The sequence below is a fragment of the Acomys russatus genome, chromosome 5 (assembly GCF_903995435.1).
Source record: "Acomys russatus chromosome 5, mAcoRus1.1, whole genome shotgun sequence".
Lineage (NCBI taxonomy): Eukaryota > Metazoa > Chordata > Mammalia > Rodentia > Muridae > Acomys > Acomys russatus.
In genome coordinates, this window is record NC_067141.1 from 56,868,207 (window position 1) to 56,895,557 (window position 27,351).

A 27,351-nucleotide genomic window follows, 5' to 3' on the forward strand; every position below is an offset into this window, starting at 1 on the left:
AATTGGCTAAGTCGTCTAAGTGGCCATTGAGCTACCTGTCTCTGCTCTCCTAGCACTGGGACTTTAAGTATGTGATACACTCACTGCCTGCCTTTAGTTTGTTTGTTTTTAGACTTTATTTAATGTTTAATTACATCTATGTGTATATGTATGAGCATGTGACTATGAGTGCAGGTGCCTATGGAGGCCAGAAGAGGGCACCAGATCTCCTGGGGCTGGAATTTCAGGTGGTTGTGAGCTACCTGACATGGATGCTGGAAACCGAACTTGGGTGTTCTGCAAGAGCAGTGAGCACTATTACCTGCTATGCCATCCCTCCAGCCCCAACACCTGGGACTTGAACTCATGTTCTCGTGCTTGTAAAACAACCACTTTATCTGCTGACTTATCACCCTAGCCCATATTTATTCACATTTTTATGTATAGATATGTAGTTTCATGTAGGTATATGCATTTTTGCATGTTCGTGGGCATGTGTGTTTGTGTGTGCAGTTATGTACATGTGTGTGTGCTTGTGTGTGTGTGTGTATGTGTGCTTGTGTGTGTATGTGAATGCATGCATTTATGTCCTAGTATTTGTGGAGGTCAGAGGTTAATGTGGGGATATCATCCTCAGTCTCTCTTTCACTTTGTTCTTTGGGGGTGGGTCTCTAATCAAATCAAAGCTCACTGTTATAGTTAGTCTTGCTGGCTGGCTTACTCCAGGGATCCCCTTTCTCTTCCTCCTGAGGCCAGAATTAGTGCTCAGCTGCCACGTTCCCCAAGCATTTACGTTAGTTCTGACCCTCACACTTGCCAAGAATCTCCCTAGCCCCACCCCAGCCCAGTTTTAATGTATTTGACTTTGCTTGTAGATGATACAAAGTGTTATGGGTGGCACTTAAGAGGTTTTGTTAGAGCATAGAATGTTTGTGTAGTTATTTGAAACCTGTCACCTGATAGCTGTGTAAGAATAGCTCATAGTGGGCAAGCCTAGACTCTGGGCCTCATAGTGGGCAAGCCTAGACTCTGGGCCTCATAGTGGGCAAGCCTAGACTCTGGGCCTCATAGTGGGCAAGCCTAGACTCTGGGCCTCATAGTGGGCAAGCCTAGACTCTGGGCCTCATAGTGGGCAAGCCTAGACTCTGGGCCTCACAGTGGGCAAGCCTAGACTCTGGGCCTCACAGTGGGCAAGCCTAGACTCTGGGCCTCACAGTGGGCAAGCCTAGACTCTGGGCCTCATAGTGGGCAAGCCTAGACTCTGGGCCTCATAGTGGGCAAGCCTAGACTCTGGGCCTCATAGTGGGCAAGCCTAGACTCTGGGCCTCATAGTGGGCAAGCCTAGACTCTGGGCCTCATAGTGGGCAAGCCTAGACTCTGGGCCTAGGTAGGATGGTGAGGTATTAGCTCAAGTGAAAGGCAGTGTTGGCTTCAACTAGTCGGGAGTAGGGTCTGAATTCTATTTAACTTTTACTTACTATCTTTCCTTCTGAATGTACCTTCCACGAGGGCCTGCAGGATGGTGCAGTGGGTAGGGCTGTTCACCTGCTGGTCTGACTTTTGTTTGATTTTTGAGAGGAAAAGGTGATGCCATAAAGTTGTCTTCTGACTTCCCCGTGTATGCTACAGCATGTGTGTCCACACAAATGTACGTCGTATACTCATATACACAATAATAAATTTTTTTGAACGTACAATCCATGAGAGAAAGGGCTTTTTGTTATTTTCAAATATATCCCTGGTGCCTAATTAGTGAGTAGAACTTGGTAGGCTTTCAATAAATATTTATTAATCAAGTTATAGTGACTTGAAACTTTATGTTGCTGTATTTATTGGTTTAAATTTATTTTTATTTTTCATTTTAAGCATGAAACAGTTGATGGCTATAGAAGATATTTCACTCAAATTGTAGGGTATGTATCTAATATGGAAGAAACTGTTACTAATTTTATTAAAGTTTGTTAAATGTCAGAAATAATTATTTTCCCCTTGTGTTTTCTCCCTAAACACATGCTATGTTGGTAATTGCCATTTTAGGTTCTTTGTGGTGGAAGATCACATTTTACATGTGACCCAAGGATTGGTAACCAGGGCATACACTGATGAACTCTGGAACATGGCCCTCTCAAAGATAATCGCTGTCCTTAGAGCTCACTCAGTAAGTTAGACCATTTGTGTTAATAACTATAATTTAACTTGATTTGTATAATGTGGAAAACTGCACCTTTATTACGCTACACTTTCTGGGGATTGCTCAGATTTGTCAGTACTAGTATCAAGGTTTCTGTCTGGCTGTATCAGGCTGCAGCTTTGTAGTGACTGGGGCTTCTCAAGACGCTTTTATTTGAGCTTTGCAGAAACTGAAGACCTAGGCTGGTCTCATTAGTCTTTACCGACCTCTTCATTAGATCACCGAGCAACACTTGGAAGAAAGGGTTTTAATTACCCAGAGATTTTGTTTCCAAAATCAACTCTGCCATTAAAACTCAATAGAGCTCATTGGAGAATGTTTATAGTTTTTAAAATCTGAAGCTTTTACAGTTTGAACTCATTTGAAATAATAAAACTTCATGTAATGAGAGATCATTTTTAATGGGCTAAAATTAAACGATCAACTATTTTCTTAGTTTCAGTAGTTTGCTTTCAGTAAAGTAGCCTTATACTTAAAATTTTGTAATGTTACTATAATTGGCAATTAAGATTTAAAATAGGTGAAAGGGGGGTTTATGATCTTTAGATTATGAATATACTATATTTATATTTATTAGGATTATAGATTTTTGATACATTGGCAGTACAGCTTTAAAAATATTTTAGTAAGTAAAATATTTTGGAAATGCTGGGAATGAAATCTAGGGCCTCATATACGTTAGGAGGTACTCTGCTGCTGAGCGAGGCCCTGTCATGTGCGTCAGGTGGTACTCTGCTGCTGAGCGAGGCCCAGTCTATGAATGATGCATTTTATCATGGTTTATATTGAAATCAGCTCCAAGTACATGCAATTATGCCATATTCCCATTAAATCCATGACATTAAATATGAAATCATAACAGAGTAAATATAATATCGCATTCAAAAATCATAAGTGTTATTACTAGACTGAATTAAATGCTCTGTCCTTTTAAAAGTATTAATTTTCTTTTGGTTAATTACTAAGAAAAACTTAAATTGCCATTCTTATGCTGGAAAAGGTAATGTATTTCTTTTGTAAGATTGAGAATAGATAAATAATGAAGCTAGAAATGTACGGTGTATACGGAGACCACTTTTCGGGTTTGTAACTAGTTTCTGAAACATCTAAAGATTGACGGAAATACAAACATCCTTCCCTTCTTATAGAGAGCTTGCTTTACATGTCACAGCATTTCCTGAAGCATTTGTACTGAGGAGAGGAAAGCGGCCTTGGGTCTAACTCACCCAGAGATTTTAATTTTATTCTCAGTCTCCCACGTTAAAGGATAGAGTTTCAGGTTCTTGTGTCTTAATTTTAACCTCTGTTTCTGTTGTTCTGTGTGTCTCATTTGCCCCTGCCCACTTCCCGCAGTCTTACTGCGCTGACCCTGGCCTTGTTCTGGAGTTGAAGAATCTCATCGTAGTCTTTGCAGATACTTTGCAGGTAGGTGATAACCTAACATTCAACTGGTGGTGATTTTGGGTAGGTAAAGACATTGAAAAATAGACTGTGATTTTACCGTATTGTAGATGAGTGGCGGTAAGTCAGCAGTAGATGCTCACTTACATGTTGGCACACTGCTACCCACCCACAGCTATACGCAGCCCCGCCTTTGCAGTTTTGAAGCTTGGACAGAGGTCAGGGGACAGTAGCGCCTTTTAAAATACGGGCCATTTCAGTGAGAACATAGTATTTTTGTAACTTAAAAAAAAAAAAAAAAGGAGGCCACAGCTGGGCGTGGTGGCATACACCTGTAATCTCAGCACTTGGGAGGCAGTGGCAGGCAGATCTCTGTGAGTTCAAGGCCAGCCTCGTCTAGAGTTAGTTTCAGAATAGCCAGGGCACTGAGAAACCTTGTCTCAAAAAAACCAAACTCTCCCTGTCCTCCCACCCCCACCCCAAAGGAGGCCAGACATGGCGGTGTGTATCTGTCGTCCCTGTAGCTGTATGGAAGGCTACAGCCTAAAGATCGTGAGTTTGAGACCAGCTTAGGCTTCTTCATAGGGCAGTAAATTATTTTACTACTTTCTGTATTTACTAATTTGATTGGTTCATCTGATGTTATTAGAGTAATGTGGATTGTCTTGGTTGTTTCTTCCCACAAATTTTGTCATGTCTGTATCTACTATCCTGACAACCTTTCATTAATAAGTTTAATTTGGGCTTCCTTCATTTTAGGGGCCCTTTGTGAGCACTCAAGGAAGCTTTGCTATCCTTAATGATTTGAAGCATTGCCAGAGTTTGCTGTAGGGACCGCAGTCCGTTGAGCTGTCATCAGTCTGTCAATTGCTTGTTAGGTTCATAACGAAGTAAAGTGGTGCGACCACTAAGCACAAGGTTAGCTCCGATGGCATCCTGCTGTAGTGTGCAAGATTTACTGCACACTAAGTAGGAGCATGGGTTTATAGTCCAGTGCAAACCCCTCATCTCTTTGTGAGACCATCACAAACAGCTGAGACCAGCGTTTTGAAAATAATTGAATCTAGAAGTGTTTGATAGCTTCCAAGGAACTCTGTAAAGAATCAAATGAAAGTTAAAGGTGGTATTTAAGCAATGGAGACATTAGGAAAGCAAGAGTGTTGGTTATGTAAACCCTTGAAGCACACCACTCTCCCTCCCTCCCTTCCTTCCTTCCTTCCTTCCTTCCTTCCTTCTCTCCTTAAGGATGTATCTTGTTATATAGCCCAGGCTAGCCTAATTCCTGATTTCCTGCCTCCACCTCTTGAGTGCTGAGGCCGTAGATACGTTCCACCTGCCTAGTTCTTCCTAGTTCCACCTGCTTTGAAATATGATGGAGGTTAGATACTAGTGTTTTTGTTTGTTTTGTTTTGGATTTTTCTGTTACTCAGAAATCCTTCAATAATTTTGTTTTTCTGAAAACTGATAGATTTATTATTAGGTACATTTTATACTACATTAATGAAGAGTCAGGATATCTTTTTATAAAAACAAAAGAATGTTTTATAATTTTTAGTGTTTTTTTAAATTGACACTTTTACCACCTTAGGAGTTTTTACTTAAAAAAGTTATGAAAGAGCTAAGAGGTTAAGAGCACCTGTTGCTCTTGGAGAAGACCTGGGTTAGGCTCTCAGCACCCACATGACAGCTTAAAACCATTCATTAGTTCCAGGGCTCTGATACCCTCTTCTGGCCTCTGCATGTGGTATACAGACATACGTGCATACGAAACACATACATGTAAAAATAAAAATAAACACATCTTCAATTTTTAAGGAAAAAATTTAATGTTTTAATACATTTAAAAAATATTTGGTGACTTTATGCATCAATATAATGTGTTTAGATCACATCTGTGCCCAGCTTTCTCCTGGCATCCCTTCTCCACCCTCCTCCCACCTTCGTGTGGTGGTCACAAGGCATTGGCATCACCACATTGCCACCCTCATTTCCTTCTTCTCCGCGCCCCCCCCCCCCCCCCCCCTCCCCCCCCCCCCCGCTTCCTTCCTTTTCTATGAGCCGGCTTTCACTGTGTAACCCTGGGTGTCTTGGATTTCACTCTGTAGACCAGGCTGCCCTTGTACTCAGCGATCTGCCTGCCTCTACCTCCCAAGTACTGGGATTAAAAGCATGCACCACCAACGCCAGGCCCTCATCCTTTCTTTAAAAAGAAGAAACCAGTGTTTTTTTTTTTTTTTTTTTGGTTTTTCGAGACAGGGTTTCTCTGTGTAGCCTTGGCCATCCTGGACTCACTTTGTAGACCAGGCTGGCTTCGAACTCACAGGGATCCGCCTGCCTCTGCCTCCCGAGTGCTGGGATTAAAGGCGTGTGCCACCACGCCCGGCAAGAAACCAGTGTTTTACCATTTAAGACAAAGCTGGTAAAATAATATCGTAAAGAACAACATTGGCATGTGTGACGTTGGTTTACCTCTCACCGAGTCAAAAGTCGGTGCTTGTTTTGTTTACTGATGCTGTCCTGCGCACCCAGCACATGCTAGAAGATAGCTGCTGTGTACAGTCGGAGGGCAGACGTATGGCGTGGTATACACGAGAGAACAGCTGGGTTCCTGGATGGTGTGCAACTGTGGTATGTGAGTAAAGAAGTCCAAATGGGCCGGCTGTGGTGGCGCATGCTTTTAATCCTAGCTCCGGGGAGGCAGAGGCAGGTTAGTTTTACGTAGGTTAGTGAATGCTTTAAACATACTTGACTTGACCCATTTTTTTTTTTTCCCTTTCTATTTTAGGGTTATGGTTTTCCAGTCAACCGGCTTTTTGACCTTTTATTTGAAATAAGAGAGCAATACAATGAAACATTGCTTAAGAAATGGGCTGGTATCTTCAGGTGGGTCTAAGCTGAGGTGCCTTAGTATAGTGAACGTTGTCAAACACTTAGCCAATTCATTTTGCATATAGTAATAAGAATGCTTGTAGTCAGTTTCTATTGTGGTAAAAGGCACACAGCACGTTAAGCACAGTCACACTGTTGGGACCTTGAGGACCTCTCTCCAGAACCCTGGCATCCAAGCAGAAACTCCACCCATTGGACAGTAACTCAGGCCCTCCTTCCTCTAGCCTCATGCAGCCACCACCCTGTCTTCTCTCTAAATTTGCCTGCTCTAGAATCTCATGTAAGGGGAATTGTGGGACAGTTGCTTTTTGTGTTAGGATTGCTTCATTTAGCATATCACTGTGGCTCCTTTACACAGGCCACAGCTGCATTCCCTTTGAAACCTAGGTCATACTGCATGCTATGCGTCTGCCACATTTTCTATTCATTTGTTGACGGACGTTTAAGTTGTTTTATTGGCTATTTTATTTTATTTATTTATTTATTGGTTTTTCCAGACAGGGTCTCTCTGGGTAATAGCCCTGGCTCTCCTGGACTCACTCTATAGACCAGGCTGGCCTCGAACTTAGAGATCTGCTTGCCTCTGCCTCATGAGTGCTGGGATTATAGACATGCGCAACCATACCTGGCTCATTGGCCATTTTAATAAGCATGAGTGTGCCTGTATCTGAGTACCTGTCTCAGGTATTTTGGGACTTATGCTCAGAAGTGGAATATTGTATCGTATGATGATTTTTTTCATTCCCCTTTGCCTTTGACTCTCTGGTAACCACTGTTCTATTCTTTGTCTCTGTGAGTTTGACTTTTCTAGATTCCATATGCTAAGTAAAGTCATGTCATGTAGTATTTGTCTTCTAAGCCAGGCTTGCTTCAGTTAGCTCCATGTTCTCAGGGTTCTTCTGTGTTGGTGCAAATGACAGGATTATTATTTCTTCTTCTTCTTCTTCTTCTTCTTCTTCTTCTTCTTCTTCTTCTTCTTCTTCTTCTTCTTCTTTTTCTTCTTCTTCTTCTTCTTCCTCTTCCACTTACTCCTCCTCCTTTTCTTCTTTGTTTTTTCAAGACAGGGTTTCTTTGTGTAGCCTTGACTGTCCTGGACTTGACTAGTAGACTAGGCTGGCCTTGAACTCACAAAGATATGCCTGTCTCTGCCTCTCTGAGTGTTGGGGGTTACAGGCATGTGCTACTGCACTCAACTGAATTTCTTCATTTTTAAGGAAGAATAAACCATTATGTACACAGAACATATTTTCTTTATCAGTCCATCCAACCGAAGCTGAAGCTGACTCCCCTACTTAGCATACCTTAGTATTGCAGATAATGCAGCAGTGAACGTAGGAAGGTAGACATCTTGTCACTATACTAAGTTCATAGCCTCTGGACAGATGCTCAGTTGTGGCACTGCTGGCCCACATGGGTGTTCTGGTTTCAGTTCTCTTCATGCTGTTTGCCCTCCGCATTCGTTCTTATAGTGGCCGTGTTGTTAATTTCTGCTTCGCATCCTTATTAATGCATACATATCTTTCTTTTTCAAATGATAGCTGGTCTAATAGGCTTGAGATGGTCTCCCATTGTGTTTTAAATTTGCATATCTGTGGTGGTTGCTGATGTTGAGCAGCTTCTCTTAATGCCTGCTTTTTTGGCGGTTGAGTATCTTGGAAAACATTTATGCCCTTGCTCATTTTTAATCTGTTGATTAATTTTCTTGCTGTTGAGTTCTTTGCATTCCTTATGCTTTTATGCTAATCCTTTATCAGACATATCAACTGTGTATTAGGGATTGAATGGCAGGCAACAGGCTTGATAGCAAACACCTGAACTGCTGAGCCTTCTCGCTTGGCCCTACATGTGTTTTATGCTCCTTGGCACTTACATTTCCCTCCCCTCCCTTAAGCTTTATGTTTTTTCTGTTCACAGTAATTTCCCCCTGTAATCTCATCAGAAATGTTTCTGTTCTCTTTCAAGACCCTACAGCTTCCATAGCTTCTGTGTAAGACTTCCTATGAGATAATCTCCACCTGCTCTGATAGGTTCATTACTGCATGTATAACATACATCATCTAGAAGTGAAGAGTTTTCATTACAGGTCAGAGTTACCATATAGTAGATATTAATACACATCAGTAAATTGATGCTGGGCATGGTGGCTGGGCGCACACCTGTAATCCCAATCCTAGGGAGGCAGAGGCGGGTGGATCTCTGTGAGTTTGAGGTCATCCTGGTCTACATAGTACTCACTATGTAGAGTACCTGGTCAGCCCGGGCTTCACAGTGAAACCCTGCCTCAAAAAACAAACAAACAACTTGAGTGGATTGAAGAGCACCATCCTTAGGACTGGACAGGCAGGTTCTAATCGCCTTTCAAAGCTCAGTGGATGGAGGTTAGTTCATTTTCACACAGAAGTCAGAGATCTGAGCTACTTCACTTGTGATTACACATTTTGAGCCTGTTGTCTTCAGGGAAAGTAAGGCTGTCACACAGTTGGTTCAGACATGGTGACACGCTTTTGACTCAGAGCAGTCTGCATCACTTCCATTGTAAGTGCAGTGGCTAAAACCACTTGGTCATGTGGCCCTGCCCAGGAGGTCTGCATAGGTGAGCACACAGTGATGACTAGGAAGGGCTCCTTTCCAGTCACAGCATCTGACACTGAGGAATAGCACATCGTCTTGATCTCCACAATAGAATGTACCATCTTGAGAGAGATATCCTAGACAGGACAGTTAAGAGTGAGGCTCTTTGAGGGCACTGGGCACGAGCCGTGAGGGACAAGACATATCTGATACTCAGGGTTGGGATTCAGGCTTAGGATTCTGGACGATGAGTGGTTTCCTGTTGTGACTTTTAATTGAAAAAGCAAACAAAACTGTAGGAGCTGTTTTCATTTTTTTTGTTTTTAAGATACTGTTCTACAGTAGTCTAATTCTGCAATAGTCTAATGACACGGTGACACGATTTCAGTTTTCCTTGTTTATCAGGGACATTTTTGAAGAGGATAATTACAGCCCCATCCCCGTTGGCAGTGAAGAAGAATATAAAGTAATCATCAGTAAATTCCCCTTTCAAGATGCAGACCTTGAAAAGGTACATGCTCGTTTTCCGTTTAAGGATAAGGAAAAAACACCATTATATTAGTACTAAATGAAATTAACATAAAATTAACATTGTAAGTTGAGAATGACTTCTTTTGGGGGGCAGTCTTTTGTTGTAATTTGAGGCAAATTGATTATATTATAACCTTTATATATTATGTGATTTTATTACTACTATTACTATTTTGATGAAGTTAAGTAGGGACTTTCTTGGGGACCTGGGGACACTAGAAACAGTTGTCCCAAATGTGAGATAGATTCCCATTGATACTTGTGTTGTGTGCGTTCCAGAGCAGCTGTGTTAGATGCTGAGTATGCAGTAGTAACAAGACTGCTGCCTTAGGTGGGTTCTATTGCAGTGATAAAACACCGTGACCGTAATTCACGTATGTATCCACCTCACAGTCCATCAGAGCAGGAAGTCGGGCAGGAACCCAAGTATGACAGGACCCTGCAGGCAGGAACTGATGCTGTGGTCATAGAGGGATGCTGGCTTGTTCAGTCTGCTTATAGAATGCAGTCCACCAGTCCAGAAGTGGCAGCACCTCCAGTGATCTGGGCCCTCCCACAGTAATCATCAATCAAGAAAATGCACTATAGACATGCCCACAGGGCAGTTTGATGGGGAGGTGTTTTTTTTCTATTGAGGTTCGCTCTTCTAAAATGACTCTAGCTTGTGCCAAGTTAACATTAAAACTAGCCAGCACAAGTATGCTCTAGGGAGAGAGAATGTCTTTGACATGTTTGTCACTGTGAAAGATCTTATTTTGTGGCTTAAAAAAGAAGTGGGTTGTGTATAGTAAAAGGCTCAGTGGTGACGTGCTTGCAGCACAGACGTGCATAGCTGTTTTTAGATCCCGTCTCCCATGGACAAGCCAAAGCTGCGCGGTACCACGGGTATTTGTAACACCAGCACTGGAAGGCAAATGCAGCAGATCCCAGGGGCTCTCTTAGTAGTCAGTCTAGCTGAACCTGTTTCAAAAAAGAAGGAGAAAAGTAGAGAGGGAGACGCTTGACATTGACATCTGGCCTCCAGACACAAATGCACAGGAATGTGCACGTGCATATACACACTTGTACATACACTCACACCCCCCCCCCCCACCGCCACGTTTTCTATAAAAGTTTATTTTGATTAAACGCAAGATACTTGAAGGTAGGAGCTGCTCATAGATTTCTTCTCAAAGAAAGAATATGCAGTTCAGAGTCAAAATAACAAATGTAAGCTACTATGAAAAACATGTGAGTGCACATGTGTATGCATGCATGCACGCACACAAACATGCATAGTTACACATATCCATTATCTCTGAGTACAATCAGGTCTCAAAAGAAAAGAATATCATACTTTTCAAGAGGGGTGGAAGGTGGAGATTGACAGCCAAGGCTGTCCTTTGGACCTTAGCGCTCACACTGTGGAAGGCACTGCCCTCATACTTTTGCAAACGTGCATGCATATGAACATGTACATATCTCTCACACACATACATACAAAATCCAAAAAGAATGTCATATTTTATATAACAATCACTTTCTCAAATTTTATTTTTCTCTTCTTTTTCCTTTGTTTTTCCAGCTCTTTGTGATTTATTTGGGACAAAGCTATAAGTCATAGCAATAATCAAAGAATGACTGAGTGTGAGAACTAGAGCAGGAAGAGAAACTGAAGGGAAGGCAGGGTTGGGCAGGAGGGAGGAGAGGTCCCTGAAGGAGGAAGGGAAGGAGGAAGAAGAGGAAGAAGGGGGGCGGCAACTGTACAGGGCCTTCGAAGAAGCTAGGTGCTGTGAAAGTGGGATGCACCACGGAACTTGACCAGAGAGCTGGTGGTGGCCTAGTGAGGTATATGCAGAGACACAGCAAGGTTGCAATTAATATGAAGGTAGAAGTGTGGTATAGGACTTTGGCTTTGGGGTAAAAATCTTGGAGGAATTTTCCTTTTTGGAGATTGAAAATGTTCTAGTGAATATTGGCTGGTAAAATAGTTTAGAAGTAAATCATTGCTCCATGCCATTGTTTATTGGTGAAGTGACCAGGAAATTTCCCTAAGAGATATTCTGAAACTTGGAATAAATCAGATGTTATCTTAATTAGACTCACACCTTCAGTGAAGCATAAGTGAAGGGAATTTTGTTTGTTTGTTTGTTTTTTTGAGACAGGGTTTCTCTGTGTAACAGCTCTGGCTGTCTTGGAACTCTCTCTGTAGACCAGGCTGGCCTCGAACTCACAGAGATCCTCCTGCCTCTGCCTCCCAAGTGCTGGGATTAAAGGCGTGCGCTCCTACCGCCCGGCAAGTGAAGGGAAGCTTAAAGTTGCTGAAAGATTGGGACAAAGAAACGGCTCAGTAGATAAGAGTGTTCGCTGCACAAACAAGACGACGTGAATTCGGATGCCCAAGCACCCACATAAAAGCTGTGTGTGCCTATAGCCCTGTGCTGTTGCAGTGCAGAGGCAGGAGGATTGCTGGCTGCCAGCCTCCCTTCAGGTTCAGTAGGAGAACCTTCCTCAAGGGAATACGGTGGAGAGTGATGGAGGAGTGGGGTACTTGGTGTACTCCTTTGGCCACTGCGTATACAGACACACCTGCACACGTATGCTGCACACACCACACGTACATGCTCCACATCATATCAAAACAAAGTAAAACAAAACAGATGCCCCCTGAGTCAGGAAACTGGCCTATTGGTTTCATGGTCACCCGACTGTTAATGAATAGAAAGAAACAAGCGGTTAAGCATCGTCTACGTAGTGTGTATACCATCAGAACACAGAGCGGTGTTAACATGTGCATTCTGTACTTGGCAGAGTCTGATACTATGATCTAAGCAAATGGCTCTGGGTTTTTTGTTTTTTGAGACAGGGTTTTTTCTGTATAGCCCTGGCTGTCCTGAACTTACTTGCCTCTGCCCCCTGAGCACTGCTGCCACCACCCGTCAATGGCTGTGCTTTAAAAAAAAAAAAAAAAGAAAGAAAGAAAGAAAAGAAAAAGAAAAATTCTGGATTTGTCTAAAATTAAAAATAAGCCAGACATGGCAGCACATCCTAATCCTTGGGAAGCAAAATCAGGAGGACCAAAGATTTGAGGCTCGCCAGGCTACATAGTGAGATCCTGCCTCACAACTGCTGACTAACTAACTAGATGAATGTTAAAAAGTAAAACAACATATAAAAATAACTTAGAAGTATAACCATAAAATTTTATGCAATTATGAAATCATTCTAATTTTTTTTTTTACCTTTGTAAGAGACTAGAATGCCCTTTTCTTAAAAAAAAAAAAAAATAAATAAATAAAATCTCACAAACAGTATCAACTTTCTCTTTTTACAGCAATCTTTCCCAAAGAAGTTTCCCATGTCCCAGTCAGTGCCTCTTATTTATATTCAAGTTAAGGAATTTATTTATGCCAGCCTTAAGTTTTCAGAGTCGCTACACCGAAGGTAAGCTCACTGACATGAAACATGCCTTGTCATATGCTTTTAGGAAACATTAACACTTTATCGCCAGTTGGACTGTCATCTCACTGGAAAGGCTTGTGTGTGTGACTTGTATTAAGGTTCGACTGCTGTAACTCTGTCTTATCTTTTTAACTGTCTGTATTGTTAGTGTTAAGACACACATGACACAGATGATTTGCTGGGAAGGTTCTTTGCCCTCAGCATCTAGATGCAGTAATAAGTATCTTCCCATAGATCCTTTGCCTGTTTGTTGTTATTGGTAGTATTTTATTCTGTGGGTTTGGATGTTTTGCCTGCGTGTATGTCTGCATGTGTGCATGCCTGGTGCCTAAGAAGGCCAGAAGAGGGCATTGGATCCCCTGGAACTATAGTTGCATCCAGTTGTGAGCCACCATGTGGGTGCTGGGAATCGAACTTGAGTCCCCTGAAGAGCAGATACTGATCTTAATTGCCAATCCATTGCTCCAGCCCCTTTGTCTATTTATTTTATTAAGACATTTGAAAGAAAATTTCAGAAATAATAACCTTCTAGCCTTAAATATTTAGCACTCACTCCACCCTAGTGCTACAAATTATTGTTAAAACTACAGAGCTAAATCTGAAACATTAATTGTTTTAGTATTTTATAAATTAGTAATGTATACAATGTGAATGTTCTTAAAAATACTTATGTGTAAGCTAAATGTTGATTCTTGAAATACATAAATTCATACTCGATTAACACACTGTTAAATTTGGAGAAAGTATAGAAATTTAATATTTTGGAGTTAGCTCTTTTATAAAGGTTGGTAAAAATTTACTCTTACTTAAGGCAGGAGTTCTAATGGGATAACTCTGGTTTTTCCTTGCTGCCAACTACCCCCTACAGTTGGCAGTGCTTAGAGACATTTTTGGTTGTCACCGTTGTGGGTAGGAGTTCTGCTTGGAACTAGCAGGTAGAGAGTAGAGACCAGAGGTGCCACACAGAATGTAGCACATTCTACTGCTCTGGCACGTGTGTATGTGGCCTCATACATGCCAGGAAAGCACTTTTCCACTGAGCTACACTCCTAGTCCCTCAATTTGTATTTTAAAAGTAACTTTTAGCTCTGATTGTGTATAAAGTACCCTACAACGTGACTTTTCTACAGCAGAATTCCAATAGTGCTTTGTACAAAGTACCTCATGATTTTTTTTATCTTGATTGATTTGGTGCATTTTAATTATGTCATAAATGAACATTCTGTTTTATGGGAAATGATCCCTTTTAAAATAAAATTGATGTTTGTAGCTTAATGAGTTATTGCCATTTATAAAGGCAATATATGATTTATGATTTATATATGATATAAAAAATAGGACTTAGAAAAAATTACTTTAGTAAGTTATATTACTTTATTGAGAGCATTAACTAATTATACTCTTGGCAAGTTTTATCAACACTAACATTTGTTTTTAGCTCAACAGAAATAGATGATATGCTTAGAAAATCAACAAATCTACTGCTGACCAGAATTCTGAGTACCTGTTTACTGAACCTCATTAGAAAGCCTCATATAGGTTTGACAGAGGTAAGAAGAAATAATAACCAAACCTTTTACTATTTGAAAGAATTGGAGCCGAAGAGATGGCTCAGAGGACGAGCATATCCTGCTCTTGTGGAGGACCTAGGGTAGACTTCCAGCAGATACATGACAGCTCACAGCCATCTGTACCTTCAGTTTCAGGGGATCTGATACCTTCTTCTTTTGTCTGTGGGCCCCAGGCACACATGTGATGCACACATACACGTGCAGGCCAAATACCAATACACATAAACTAACAAAAAAATTATAGATTGTTGTGAAATACTATCCTGTAAAACTAACTTTGTATTTAAAATTTATTAATGTAAGTAGAGGTTCAAGAAGTAAAAACATCAATTCAATTCAATAAATGTGGGGGAGGGGGGAGCTAGGCGGCTAAGAGCACTTGCTGCTCTTGCAGAAGACCCAGGTTCATTGCCCGGCACCCATATGGCAGTTAAGAACATTGTGGCTCCAGATCCAGGTGATCTGAATACCCTCTTCTGGCCTCAGGTTCTTCATGCACATGGCATACAAGCCTACATGCCAACAAGACACACATATAAAATAAAGAGAATCTTTAAGAAAAGAAACATGAGGAAAATTTTACATGGGGAATGGTAGATAGTTGGAGGTCTGAAGGGCATGAACTTCAGACTTTATGTAGACAGCCACAACCCTCGTTTTGTACTTGGTTAGCATACAAGATCTACAGATTGCTGTGGAAAGTTATTTCAAGATAATTAGCTGTGGAATCTAGAATATACATATTTTAAAAACAGCATCAATATAATCAGTCTTCCGAAAACAGTTGTATCCTGTTTTGCTGAAATTATGCAGAAATAGTATAGAAGCAAGCTGGAAGTAACAGTTGTATTTTTAAGATGCAGGTGGCCCTGCACAGCTGTGACCTGTGCTCACTGTCCCTCTCTTGTGTTTCAGACTCAGGTGGCCCTGCACAGGTGTGACCTGTGTTCACTGTGCCTCTCATGTGTTTTAGACGCAGGTGGCCCTGCACAGGTGTGACCTGTGCTCACTGTGACTGTCATGTGTTTTAGACTCAGGTGGCCCTGCACAGGTGTGACCTGTGCTCACTGTGACTGTCATGTGTTTTAGACTCAGGTGGCCCTGCACAGGTGTGACCTGTGCTCACTGTGCCTCTCTTATGTTTTAGACTCAGGTGGCCTTGCACAGGTGTGACCTGTGTTCACTGTGCCTCTCATCTGTTTTAGACGCAGGTAGCCATGCACAGGTGTGACCTGTGTTCACTGTGCCTCTCATGTGTTTTAGACTCAGGTGGCCTTGCACAGGTGTGACCTGTGCTCACTGTACCTCTCATGTGTTTTAGACTCAGGTGGCCCTGCACAGCTGTGACCTGTGCTCACTGTGCCTCTCTTATGTTTTAGCTGGTGCAGATCATCATAAACACAACTCACCTGGAACAAGCTTGCAGATACCTGGAGGACTTCATAACTAACATCACAAATATTTCTCAGGAGACTGTTCATACCACAAGACTTTATGGACTTTCTACTTTTAAGGTATATAAAATCTGACCACAAGTTTTCACTCAGTTATTGTAAGAAAACTTTAAAAAATTAAAGATAATTTTCATTTTATTCTGTGCATTGGGCATCAGCAATAACCATGGCCATAATGATGGTCAGCTGTGAGTTCCTCTTGGCAAGTTAAGCATCATATCTAAGTATTTTTTAAAGTGTCGATTTCTATCATGCAGTTTGTTCATGTTTTGACAACAAATGGTAGTACTGGATTAGACTAACTGAATTTCTATTATTGTTCCATAGTTTAATAATTGTACATGATTTTATATGTTTGGAAATTAAAAATAAAAGTATGAGGTTTGCCTTCTGGTTCTGATCTGAAGAAAAATAATTGCAAGGCTTCCTTTTGTTCCAGCGCAGGAGTTCTATTTGTTTGAGGCCGTGGAATGTGCTGAGACATTTGTCAGTTAATGGTGTTTTAGGAAGGCTTCAAGTTTAAGTAATTTCACTTGTTTTTTTTTTTTTACATATATATAGCCTGTTTTCCTACTCTATTATTAATCTTGAGTGAGACATTGGCAGCTTTCTGTTACTGTGACAGATTCCCGAGAGCCACTTAATGCAACAAAGGCTAATGTTTGCCTTATAGCTCCACAGGTCTCAGCCCAAGGTTCCTTGGCTTCGTTGTTGGCTTACGATGAGATCAGGCATCATGGCCGTGAGTACATGGTGGTGTAGAATGGCTCACTCCATGGCAGCCTGAGTTCTATGCTGGCAGGTTTCCTCCCCCTGCTGCCTTTGTCCCTTCTGACCCTCCAGGCTGTTGACAGTGTCACCCACCTACACTCAGGGCAGTTCTTTCCCCAACTCATTTTCTGTTCCATGCCAAGTGACATCACCAAGCATACAGACCTGAGTTCAGAAGCCCAGAACCCACTTGAAGCTGGGTGCAGCAGTGCATGTCTAACCCCAGCACTCCCACAGCGAGGAATAGACGGATCCTCAGAAGCTCATGGGCTAGCCTGTCCTTTGAGACAAGGGACTGCTTTGTTGCTCTGAACACCAGGCTTGCTGTCTTTGCCTCTTGTATCAGTGTAGGAATTCTGGGATTGCAGATGCATGCTGTAGCACCCACAGTATGTGGGCTCTGGGGACTTGAGCTCAGGTCCTCATGCGTTTGGATCAAGTAGAGGCATTTTCCTGGCCTTTAAAATCCACGATTCCTTAGGTTGGCTCCTTTCTCTCTGTCCATCTCATTTTGACTTTCCTTCTCTCAGGACAGAATATTGGGACTTGTTGTGTTGTCTTAATCTATTTTCTGTCTTTAGCATAAGTGGTGTCATTAGATAATGAATTAAATGCTGTTTGCCATTAATTCTATTTAGAAAGTTCAGCATCCAGGTCAAATGGCTTATTGGCGTAATTGTTTCTTGAGTCAGTGTAAAAACTAGCTAAGGAGGACACTTCTGTTGTGGTGTCCCAACCTTACCCTTACTTCTATTTTTAAGGTCTCCAAAAGGTCGTAGAACTGTTTCTTTTGCTCTAAACCAGCAGTTCTTAACCTGTGGGTCCTTTGGTGGTCGAATGACCGGTTCACAGAGGTCACATATTAGATATTTACATTATATCATTCATAGCAGTAGCAAAATTACAGTTATGAAGTAGCAATGAAAATATTTTTTGCTTGAGGGGTCCCCGCAATATGAGGAGCTATATTAAAGGGTCATGGCATTAGGAAGGTTGAGAACTACTGCTCTAAACAATTAGAACTCATGTCGCCTTTTTGTCCCTAAGTGCTCATAAAGTGTTTCAAATGAGATACTTGTTTTAGTAGTGATATTAGCAGGGAAAAAAAAAAAAAAAAAAAAAAAGACAAGAAAAACAACTCAAGCTTTATTAAACAATAATGGGTCTGGGTGTGCTAGCCTTATCTGTAGTTCTGTCTGTGTGGGGCGCTGAGGCAGGAGGATCACCTGAGCCCTAGAATTGAAGACTGACTTGGGCAACAAATCAAGGCCCATTTCTAAAAGATCAGAAAAGTTACAATGGGAAGATTTTTTGCCCAGTGTGACTGAAAGGTCCAGAGATAGGGCAGATCTCAGGGGAGGTTTAGTAGGCTGCTCTAGGGGTCCTCAGGGATCCAGGATCACTTCCTCTGTTACCCTAATCTGTGCAAGTTTGCTTCATCTCCAGTCTGCATGGTGACCAAGTATCTCCTCTAGGCTCTCTCCTGGTTAGCAGAATGGCCACTTGGCCACAGCTCCGAACCTATGCCCTAGCTCTTCTGGCTTCTCTGCCGGTCAGGTGGGAATTAGTGATCAGCTTGACCTCACCAGGATCCATCCTTGGAGCTAGTGCCAGGTCAGCCCTGTCCAAACCCATTGCTGTGGTTGGAGCCAGGATGATTTTCAAAACATACTTGGGTGCTTTTTAAAGAAGGAACAACAGATGCTAGAAAGTCGCAGGTGTTTCTTTGCTTAGCTTTTACTCGGAGCCCGTGGGCTTACAGTCCAGAGCTGCAGGCTTTGTGTATGTTAAGCAGTTCCTCAGGCAGTTGAGAAGACTGATAACGGTAGGAGAATGTTTTTTTTTTTCTCCTTTTTTTTTTTTTTTTTTCATAGCTTGGCACATTATGCTAGATTCATTTCTGCCCCTAGAGGGCACTATTTCTTTAACAAGCAGACTCGGAATACATTGTTCTATAAGGGGAATCTTTACATTTAACCAAGAGTGTACAGTAGTGTGTTATTGCATGCCAGGCCAAGGGCACATGTACTTCCCAGTAGCTTTATTTGTCTTTATTATAAGGTGCTTAGAAAAGTCCTTTTAAGTGTTGTCCTTGCTGCTCCTGTCCAGAAGTGCTGGCTGACCTTTTTCCTACTCAGCACTCACTAGAGTTGATACAGTCTATGGAAGGCATTAACAAACATCTTAAAATACGCTTGTCCCTTAATTTAAAAGATGTCTTGAGAAAAGTTTGTTTAATCTAGACAGTTTATAAGAAAAACAGAAATGTTCAATGTCATCCTAGAAAAGTAGGCTAGTCATCAAAGTTGTTGATAGGAGCAGTGACAAAAATAATGAATTTTAATATTCTCTGCTTCATTTTCGCTTAGCGCCTTTCTAAAAAAAACAAAGTGATAACAACAAACTAGTGTAATCTGGATCATTTGTTCTCTGAACATTAAGTCTGGAAAAACACTCTTTTTATTTGAAACAAGATCTTACTTTGTAGCCCTGGCTGGCCTGGAAATCACTATGTAGATAAGTTGGCCTCTCAGATCTGCCTGCTTCTGTCTCCCCAGTGCTGGGACTAAAGGCGTGCACTGACATGCCCAGCCCCAGAAAACACATTCAATTACTTTATTTGAGGAGAATGTAAGTGATTTTATTGTCACTTTATATTTTCTGTCTTCGGATTAAAACTTATTTTTTCCCTCATGGCTTCAGAATATCTAGATATTTGGTCCTTCAACTTTTGGTCAATATCTTAATCATCCCATATTTACAATTTTTCAAGAGAATGTCATCATTCTTTGTTTTATTTTCATAAAACTATATGGTTAAGGAATGAAAACACAGCTTTAATTTTAAAGCTAGATTTAAAGTAGACTTGAAAATAGCATTTTAAATAATTTTTTTTTTTTTTTTTAGTTTGGAGGAGCCTCTTAGAACTGGGTTTTAAGTTTTTGTGGATGGTGTTACTGCTTAGTGGCTGATCTCTTGAGGTCAAGGATAAGAAAGCAAACTTTGCCAAGCATCTCTTGCCTGCATTGGGAGCAGCCCAGAAAAGCAAGGGCGGTCATGGATAGGAAGGAGTGTGAGTGCGTGCATGGAATGAAATAGAAGTCAGGAATCAAGTCTCTTGAGTTACTTTGCCAGGGGATAGCTGGAATGAGTGGAGAGCTAGCAAGGCCCCAAGTGCTAAGTTCAGGCGGTGCTCTGGCAATGCTGCCTCATGGTGGCTGTGTATTGTTGTATAATGTAGTTGTGACCTGTATTAATCTGCTTAGATCCAGTAAAGGTGATGAGACATGAAAGAAGGGGCCTACTGTGAACACCAGGCAAAATGCAAAGTGATAAACATTTTTATGTTGCTCTGAGAAATTGACTTACAAGTGGGCATCATTAAGGTGTGCTGTGGCATGGTTCTGTGGGCCACAAGCATGTGACCACCTCCTGTTCCCTAATCTAGCAAGGAAGGTTAGAGGGGTGTGTGTGTGTTACTGTGTTACTGTGTTACTGTGATGGCTGATACATATTAAACAAGACTAATCTGTCCAATTACTAGTCCTCCATTCCAAAAAATGTGAAGTCTACGTTTAGCCTTAAGTTCATCTTTTTATGTTTTTAGGAAATAACATGTGGCCAGCTGTTGTTGAGTGGAGTGTTCTGCAGATTTGTGCAGGGTCTGGTTGCTGCATTGTTTATCGTCTAGTTCTTCCATCTGCTACTGGAACTTTCTAATGACTCTTTCTCACTTAATACATTTTAGTAATTGACTATTCATAGTTTCTATTTACTGAGGTGTTTTTCTCACTGAAAAAAATTTAAGGCTTCCTTTTGCTCTTTGGACACATTTTGAATAGTTGACGTCAAGTTTTGTCTTGTAAGTCTAGTAACTGGGCTTCCTCAAAGACTCTTCTATTGACTGCTTTTCCTTTCTTGAGTAGGCCATGTCGTCCTCTCTATTGCATGATTTGTAGTTTTTGTTGATAAGCAGACATTTAAAATGATGGAATCTGGCAACTTGGGAAATGAATATTGCATTCATCCTGGGTTTCTTGTTCTTCCCATTGGTGCTTTATTGTTTTCAAAGTTTTCCGGACTGGATTTGCAAAGTCTGTTTTCTTAGACACAGATTTCCCTGAAAGCCTAGCATCATTAAATCCCTGCCTTTTACAAGAGAATCTGTGTGTATGCTGGGGCATGCCTTAAATTTGAAACAGAAGTTAACAGTTCTGCTTTAGCTCTCATTTCCTGCTGTACGGGCTTCAAGGTTAGTCATAAAGGACAGCTTAGACCCTCTCGGGCCTTTCCTGAACATGTACATCACCCCAGAAATGCATATGGCTTTCTAGTTTTTCAAGAACACGTCAGAGGTTTTGTTGTTGTTGTGCGTTTGTGTTGATTTTTTTTCTTCAGACAGGATCTCACTATATACCCTTGGCAGATTTGAAACTCATTATATAGATCAGGCTGACATCGAACTCACAGAGATATGCTTGCTCTGCCTCCTGGATGCTGGGAGTAAAAGTGTGGGCCACCAAATACAGCATATGTTTTAAAAAGATGTCTCTGGATATGTCATTTTCCAATATTTACTTTTTCATCTTTTGGTTAACCATTTATGGGTCACAATTATGATCTACCACTGCAGGTATCCTTAAAAAAAAGAAGAAGAAGAAGAAGAAGAAGAAGAAGCAGCTCCTAGTTTTTTTGATAATATTCATGGGGAAAGGCATTTTTGCATCAGAGAAGCTCTAACTTAGGTCAAATAAAGATATCTCTGAAACTGTGGCTGGAGTTTATTTGCATATATTTACATCTATTAGTCAATTTGCATACATTTACATTATATTGGGTGTTATAAATAATACAGCGATGACAAAGAATACAGGAGAATGTACATAAGTTGTAAGCAAATGTTATAATGTTTTATAAGGGACCTGAATTTACTATTTGTAATAGGAGGGAAATTCTGGAGCCAGCCTTGACTTTGTGGCTTCTGTTCTTCCCAAGGGTCCTTCCTGTAAACTGTTAGGAGAACAAGTCAGAGGTTCATATGTTATAAAATAGCTGGTTGGTCCTGTGATGGTTAGTCTTGTCAGCTGGACAGAATCTAGGATCATCTGGGAGATGGACTGCTGGGCATGCCTGGGCCTTGTGAGGAAGGAGGGGAGTGTGGCTGGCACCTTTGGCTGCGATCTGAGATAGTGTAAGCGGAGAAAGGCTTCTCGGTTGTGGGTGAGATGTGGCCAGCTCCTGTCTTTGTGACTTCCCCACCATAACGAACTGTACCTTGAACTGTGAGCCAGAATAAACCAGTTCTCCCTTAAGTTGATCTGGTCAGGGTGTTCATCATGGCAGCAGGAAAAGGAGACTAAGACAGGTCTCTTAAAGGCCAGAAGGTCAATAGTAAAATCAGAAAGGAAAGCAGATGTGATAGCCAGTCAGGTCCGCCTTGTAGAGCCCACAGAAGCAACACCTTTTCTGCATTTTGAATAAATGATTATAATGTTAAACCAGTGAAAAACCTAAAGTAAAACTAAAACATTTAAGGACACTTGCTTCTGTAATTGTTTCTTATGGCTGTTATTTTGTCCTCTCAGGATGCTCGGCATGCAGCAGAAGGAGAAATATATACCAAACTCAACCAAAAAATTGATGAATTTGTTCAGCTGGCTGATTATGACTGGACAATGACTGAGTCAGATGGGAGAGCAAGTGGTTATTTAATGGATCTTATTAATTTTTTGAGAAGCATCTTTCAAGTGTTTACTCATTTGCCCGTAAGTATAAACAATTTCAAAAATTGTAAATTTGCTTTCTAAAATATATTTTAGTAATTAATTTTTGGCTGCTTCCTTCTTTAAAACAATCTCTTGGTTTTCAGATTTCCTTTTTCTATTATTATAAATCACTTGATAAAGAGTCTAGCTGAAAAAAAAGAATCTAGCTATAGTTGGTTGAAGTTTTAATTCGTTATACTTTTAAAGTAAGATAACTTTCCATTAAAAGCAAAACAGACCCCTGATATTAACAGTATAGATTTAAATCGAAATAAACTTTAATGGGCACTTGTGTGAAAGTCAATATAATCAATATTTTTTTCTAGTTTACAAAGTCCCAAAAAACCATTAGATATTCATTCAGTCATTTATTTGGTTTTTTGAGACAGGTTTTTGTGAGGCCCCCATCTGTCTCTCTGTAGACCAGGCTGGCCTCAAACTCAGAAATCCACCTGCCTTTGCCTCTCCTAAGTGCTGGGATTAAAGGCATGCACTACCATTACCTGGCTTTATATATATTTTATTCTTAAGACAAGAGATTAAAAAGCAAAACAGGAACATTGCTTGATCCTAGCACATCCGTAGAGCGCCCACATCTTCAGTTTCCACTGGTGAGATGCACTGGATATAGTAAGGACATTGGAGTGGGAATGGACTGGAACACTGGGTTTTTCACTGGAGGACTGCAGAGGCCAGGGAACGGGGGGCTGGGGGGACTCTTACTAAATATATCAAGATTACCATTTTAAAAAATGAGTTTTTAATGCAAATAGGATGAAATTTTGTCAACCTTTTAAATTCTATCCCATCCCTCTTTCACCGAGCTCAGTCTCAGATAACGACCCTTCCAAGGTGGTGCCTGGCTGGAGCACTGCTCTAGATACAGGGAGTGACAAAATGGATTTTGTCTCCAGTGCCAGCCTGCTGTGCTGTCACTGTCTCGCCGCATCTCCCCAGCTCTTCAGCGGGCCATTAGGGTTCAGGCATGCGAGAGCTGTGACTTGTCCTGAGTGCAACACTAGAGTGCCTGCTCACCTTGTCTTTTGGCTCTGGGTCCTTGTACCCAGAGAGCCAGGAGTGAGCTGCAGGCTCTTACCCACTTTTCTTGGCAGAGCCTTTGTGGTTCCCGTCTTTTCTCAGCTCCTCTGCTTCCTCTTTCATGATTCCTGATGCTTTTTGGTTTCTGCCTTTGGAATAACTTTGACCCTTGTAACCCTTGAGTGTTCTAGAGAAAGCTTTTTCCCACACTGGAAATCCTGTAGTTTCTGGGTTTTGTTGTTGTTATTGTTTTGTTTTTTGCAAAGATGACTTGGAGAATTGACATGGCTTTACTTTGTCACTCCCTCTCAATACTGTGTGTGTGTGTGTGTGTGTGTGTGTGTGTTTACATGTGTTTACGTGCGTTTACATGCATACATACGCTTGCTAACCCTTTCCCCTGAGTAGGAATCTGACTGGCATGCTTATGTATACTGCATCGCTCAGGGTTCTCTTTAGCACAGGCTGGAATGAAGCCAGTCTTATGGTCTCATCTTTTTAGGGTCAATTTTTTTTCTTTTTAAAAGATTTTTTTTTCTTAAATGTAGGTGTATATGTGTGTGTTTGTGTGTGTATGTGTGTGGATACTCACAGAGGATGGAAGAGGGCTCTGATCTCCTGGAGGTGCAGTCACAGGCAGTTGTAAGCCAGCTAGTGTCGGAGCTAGGAACCAAACATGGGTTCTTCATAAGAGCAGCTAGTGACGTCACTGCTGGGCCATATGTCCTGCACCTGGAGTCAGTGTCGTCTGCAGGTGACCTGCAGACTTCCCCAGGCGGAAGGCTCTTGAATGAGATTTGATATTCTGCTGTTGTTAGCTTCATGTGCTAAGTTTTGAATAAAGGACTGCATGCTTTCATCCTGCACTGACTCCACAATTACATTATTTTCTCATCTCTTTCCTAGTTATCTCCTTCCTCCTCTTTTTTCTCCCTTCCTCCTTCTTTCTCCCTATATCTGCAGCGTCAGCTCTCTGTAAATTGTTCCCCAGATATTTTTCCTGTTCCACTCTCATTTCCGTTGCTCTCACACGTGCCCTCCCTGTGCCTGTTTAGCTGGCTGCCAGCTGCACTGCAGTTCTCTGGTAGTCTGGGGTGGACAGTAGCCTTCCCTGCTCTACTCCATAGCTTTCTGTCTTCCAGGAAGCATTTCTGGATTTTCCCTGTCCATCTTTGTTTTCTCTGCTTTTGAATAACTTACCCTTTTATAAAGCAATTTGGTAGTGTCTATTTTGCTTGTATATTAGGATGCAAAGCAAACCTGCTTTCTACCATCTTAATTTTTTTTTAATGTGTATGAGTGTTTTACCTGCATGTATGTAAGTGCATCACATCTGTGCAGCGCAGGCAGAGGCCAGCAAAGAGGGCAGGTGGCCCTGGAAATATATTACAAGCAGCTGTGAATCACCATGTGGATGCTGGGAAGCAGACTCAGGCCTTCTCTTCCTTTGGTTAGTTCAGTTTTTGTGAGTTACACCTATTCTCTTGACTGAAAACTGTAGAGGGAACTTTAAAATCAAGAGTAGAACCGATGGCTTTGATTATCTTTTCTTATATGTGACCTAAAAGGATTATATTAAAAATACAAGGTTGTATATATCTTTACAGTTCAGTTTCCTTATTAATGTTAATTTTCAAATGTGGACTGCTAATGAATAATATCTGTTATCCATAGAATGTAATTCATATAAAAGTAGGTTAATATGAGCTATGATGAAAGTAACACACACTGTATGACTTATAATTTGTCTTGCTGTTGACTTATTTCTCTCAACAAAGTTACAGAATTTTAACTGTTTTGTCTTGAATTCTGTGGCTTTTATATATTTTCCATTATATCTATATATACTTTGAAATAATATGGAAAATAGTTTAGTGACAAAATATGATGGCATAATTACACTAACCAAAACAAGGTTTATTTCAAGTTAAGTCTGGGAAGGATTGAGTGGTTACCTAGGGTCAAGCCCAATCTATCTGAAGAGTTTCCCCCACCACAGCTGTCAGCTTTCTATGTACAAGCCTCGTTATGTTGTTTAGCCGAGGGGGTTGAGTTTGCCTGAATCTTGTACTTGTGTTATTCGATGAAAATGTCCAGTCTCGTTTCTACTAGAACCTCAACTTCCACTAATAGACAAGGTCTGAGTGCTGCTGTTGTATTAACCTAAGTTTGAACCATGTTTCTGAGTCACTACCTTTCTCTGTTTTAAATGACATATAAATATTATGCATTTATTTTTGACATGTAAATGATGATGCATGCCCCCAAGCACTGAGGGGGGATTGTAAGTTGGAGAACATTTATCTGATTAATATGCCATAAACTCTAGCTCCAAATGGGGGAAAAAAATAAGAAAAATAAAGTAGGTAATTAAAAAAAATAAGCAGTATTTTAATTCAGTTCACTTATTTAAGAAATTGATGTTTTGTTGATTATTGATATTTTAAAAGAAGTTAGCAGAGGCTTATATGCAGTTAGATTGTGACCAGTAATTGGGTTTTTACTTTGGCTTACTATCCACTTCTTAGGGAGCAAGATATGTTTAATTAGCTGTAAGATGTGAGCTTTCATTCCTTAAGAGTTGAGTTTAAGCTGCATGAATTATGTTAGAACACAGTGATTTATCCTCTCAGAGCATCCTCAGAATCTTGTATTCTCTGTAATGTTCTCTTATTCGTAAAGAAATAAACATTTTGTTTATTTATGAATTAGAATCATCTGTGGAAAGAGCTACTTGTTAAATGTTCAGGTCCAGTGCATTCTGTAGAACTAACTAATAGCATTTCTGCAGCTTAACTCTACGTTTTTACTTTGCTTAATTATTAATTATTATTGTTGCTGAAAGTTTGAGAACCTCTGCTCTAGAGTGAAGGACCCTGTTTAAAGAATTCTTTTTTTTTTTTTTTTTTTTTTTTTTGCTAAATTCGCCAGCTCAACGCACATTTAGTAACCATTAAAGCTCATTATTGTAATGCTGGCAGGCTAACTTCGTTATATGTACAAAAGTTTGGAGAAGCCCTGTCTGATGAACGTGCATGGTAGAATTCACCTGCACATCTTAAATAAAGCAGGCATCGCATGCATGTGGGGACTGACGCCTTCTCGTCACAGCAACACACAGACTCTGCTTGTGCCATTGCGTATTTAGTTTTGTTGCTTTGATGTTGCTTCTGTTGTAATTAGAATGCATTTCCCTTTTTCATTTGATTGCCGTGCTTACTTCCTCCTCAGACTAAGGCAGACACCAGTGATTATGCAGCCATGTCGGTAAGTAGATACAAGCTAAAGTTAGCATGTAAATTAGAAAATGATGAACTTCCTGCAGGCTTATTTTTCCCGGAGAAAAATAAGTATTGAACTTACTTTGACATTGCCCTTGATATATTTGTAATCTATGGAAACATAAAGTTTGAAAGTAATACTAACTGTTCTGGGGAGACAGGAGTTTCTAGAATTTATTATGAAAGGCAGTAAGGAAATACATCCATGGCAGATCTTTGGGAGCCTCTCTGAGGTCTTTCCCTGTGAACTGATGCTAGTGAGAATGGGCCTGACATGATTCGTCTGTGAGGATTGAATGAAATAGTATGCATGAGATGCTTAGAAGAATGCTTGGCATTTAATCAATTCTATGAAAGTATTTGTTGTTTTTTTTTTTTTTTTTTTTTTTTTTTTTTTTTTTTTTTTTTTTGGTTTTTTCGAGACAGGGTTTCTCTGTGTAGCCTTGGCCATCCTGGACTCACTTTGTA

At 40.8% G+C, this 27,351-nt stretch overlaps 1 protein-coding gene across 4 annotated transcripts in view; it reads left to right on the forward strand.

Annotated features, from left to right (window-relative positions):
* Exoc6 (exocyst complex component 6) overlaps positions 1-27,351 on the forward strand; it is a 141,491-nt gene that overhangs the window by 51,906 nt on the left and 62,234 nt on the right. For all 4 annotated transcript variants that reach the window (XR_007830660.1, XM_051146403.1, XM_051146401.1 and 1 more), the window contains exons 10-18: positions 1,846-1,892; positions 2,017-2,137; positions 3,524-3,595; positions 6,357-6,454; positions 9,437-9,542; positions 12,876-12,985; positions 14,442-14,553; positions 15,954-16,088; positions 22,385-22,564. Coding sequence is in view for 3 of the 4 variants with exons in the window: in XM_051146403.1 (XP_051002360.1) it covers positions 1,846-1,892; positions 2,017-2,137; positions 3,524-3,595; positions 6,357-6,454; positions 9,437-9,542; positions 12,876-12,985; positions 14,442-14,553; positions 15,954-16,088; positions 22,385-22,564 (981 nt within the window). In the remaining variant the exon portion in view is untranslated. The remainder of the gene's footprint in view (positions 1-1,845; positions 1,893-2,016; positions 2,138-3,523; positions 3,596-6,356; positions 6,455-9,436; positions 9,543-12,875; positions 12,986-14,441; positions 14,554-15,953; positions 16,089-22,384; positions 22,565-27,351) is intronic.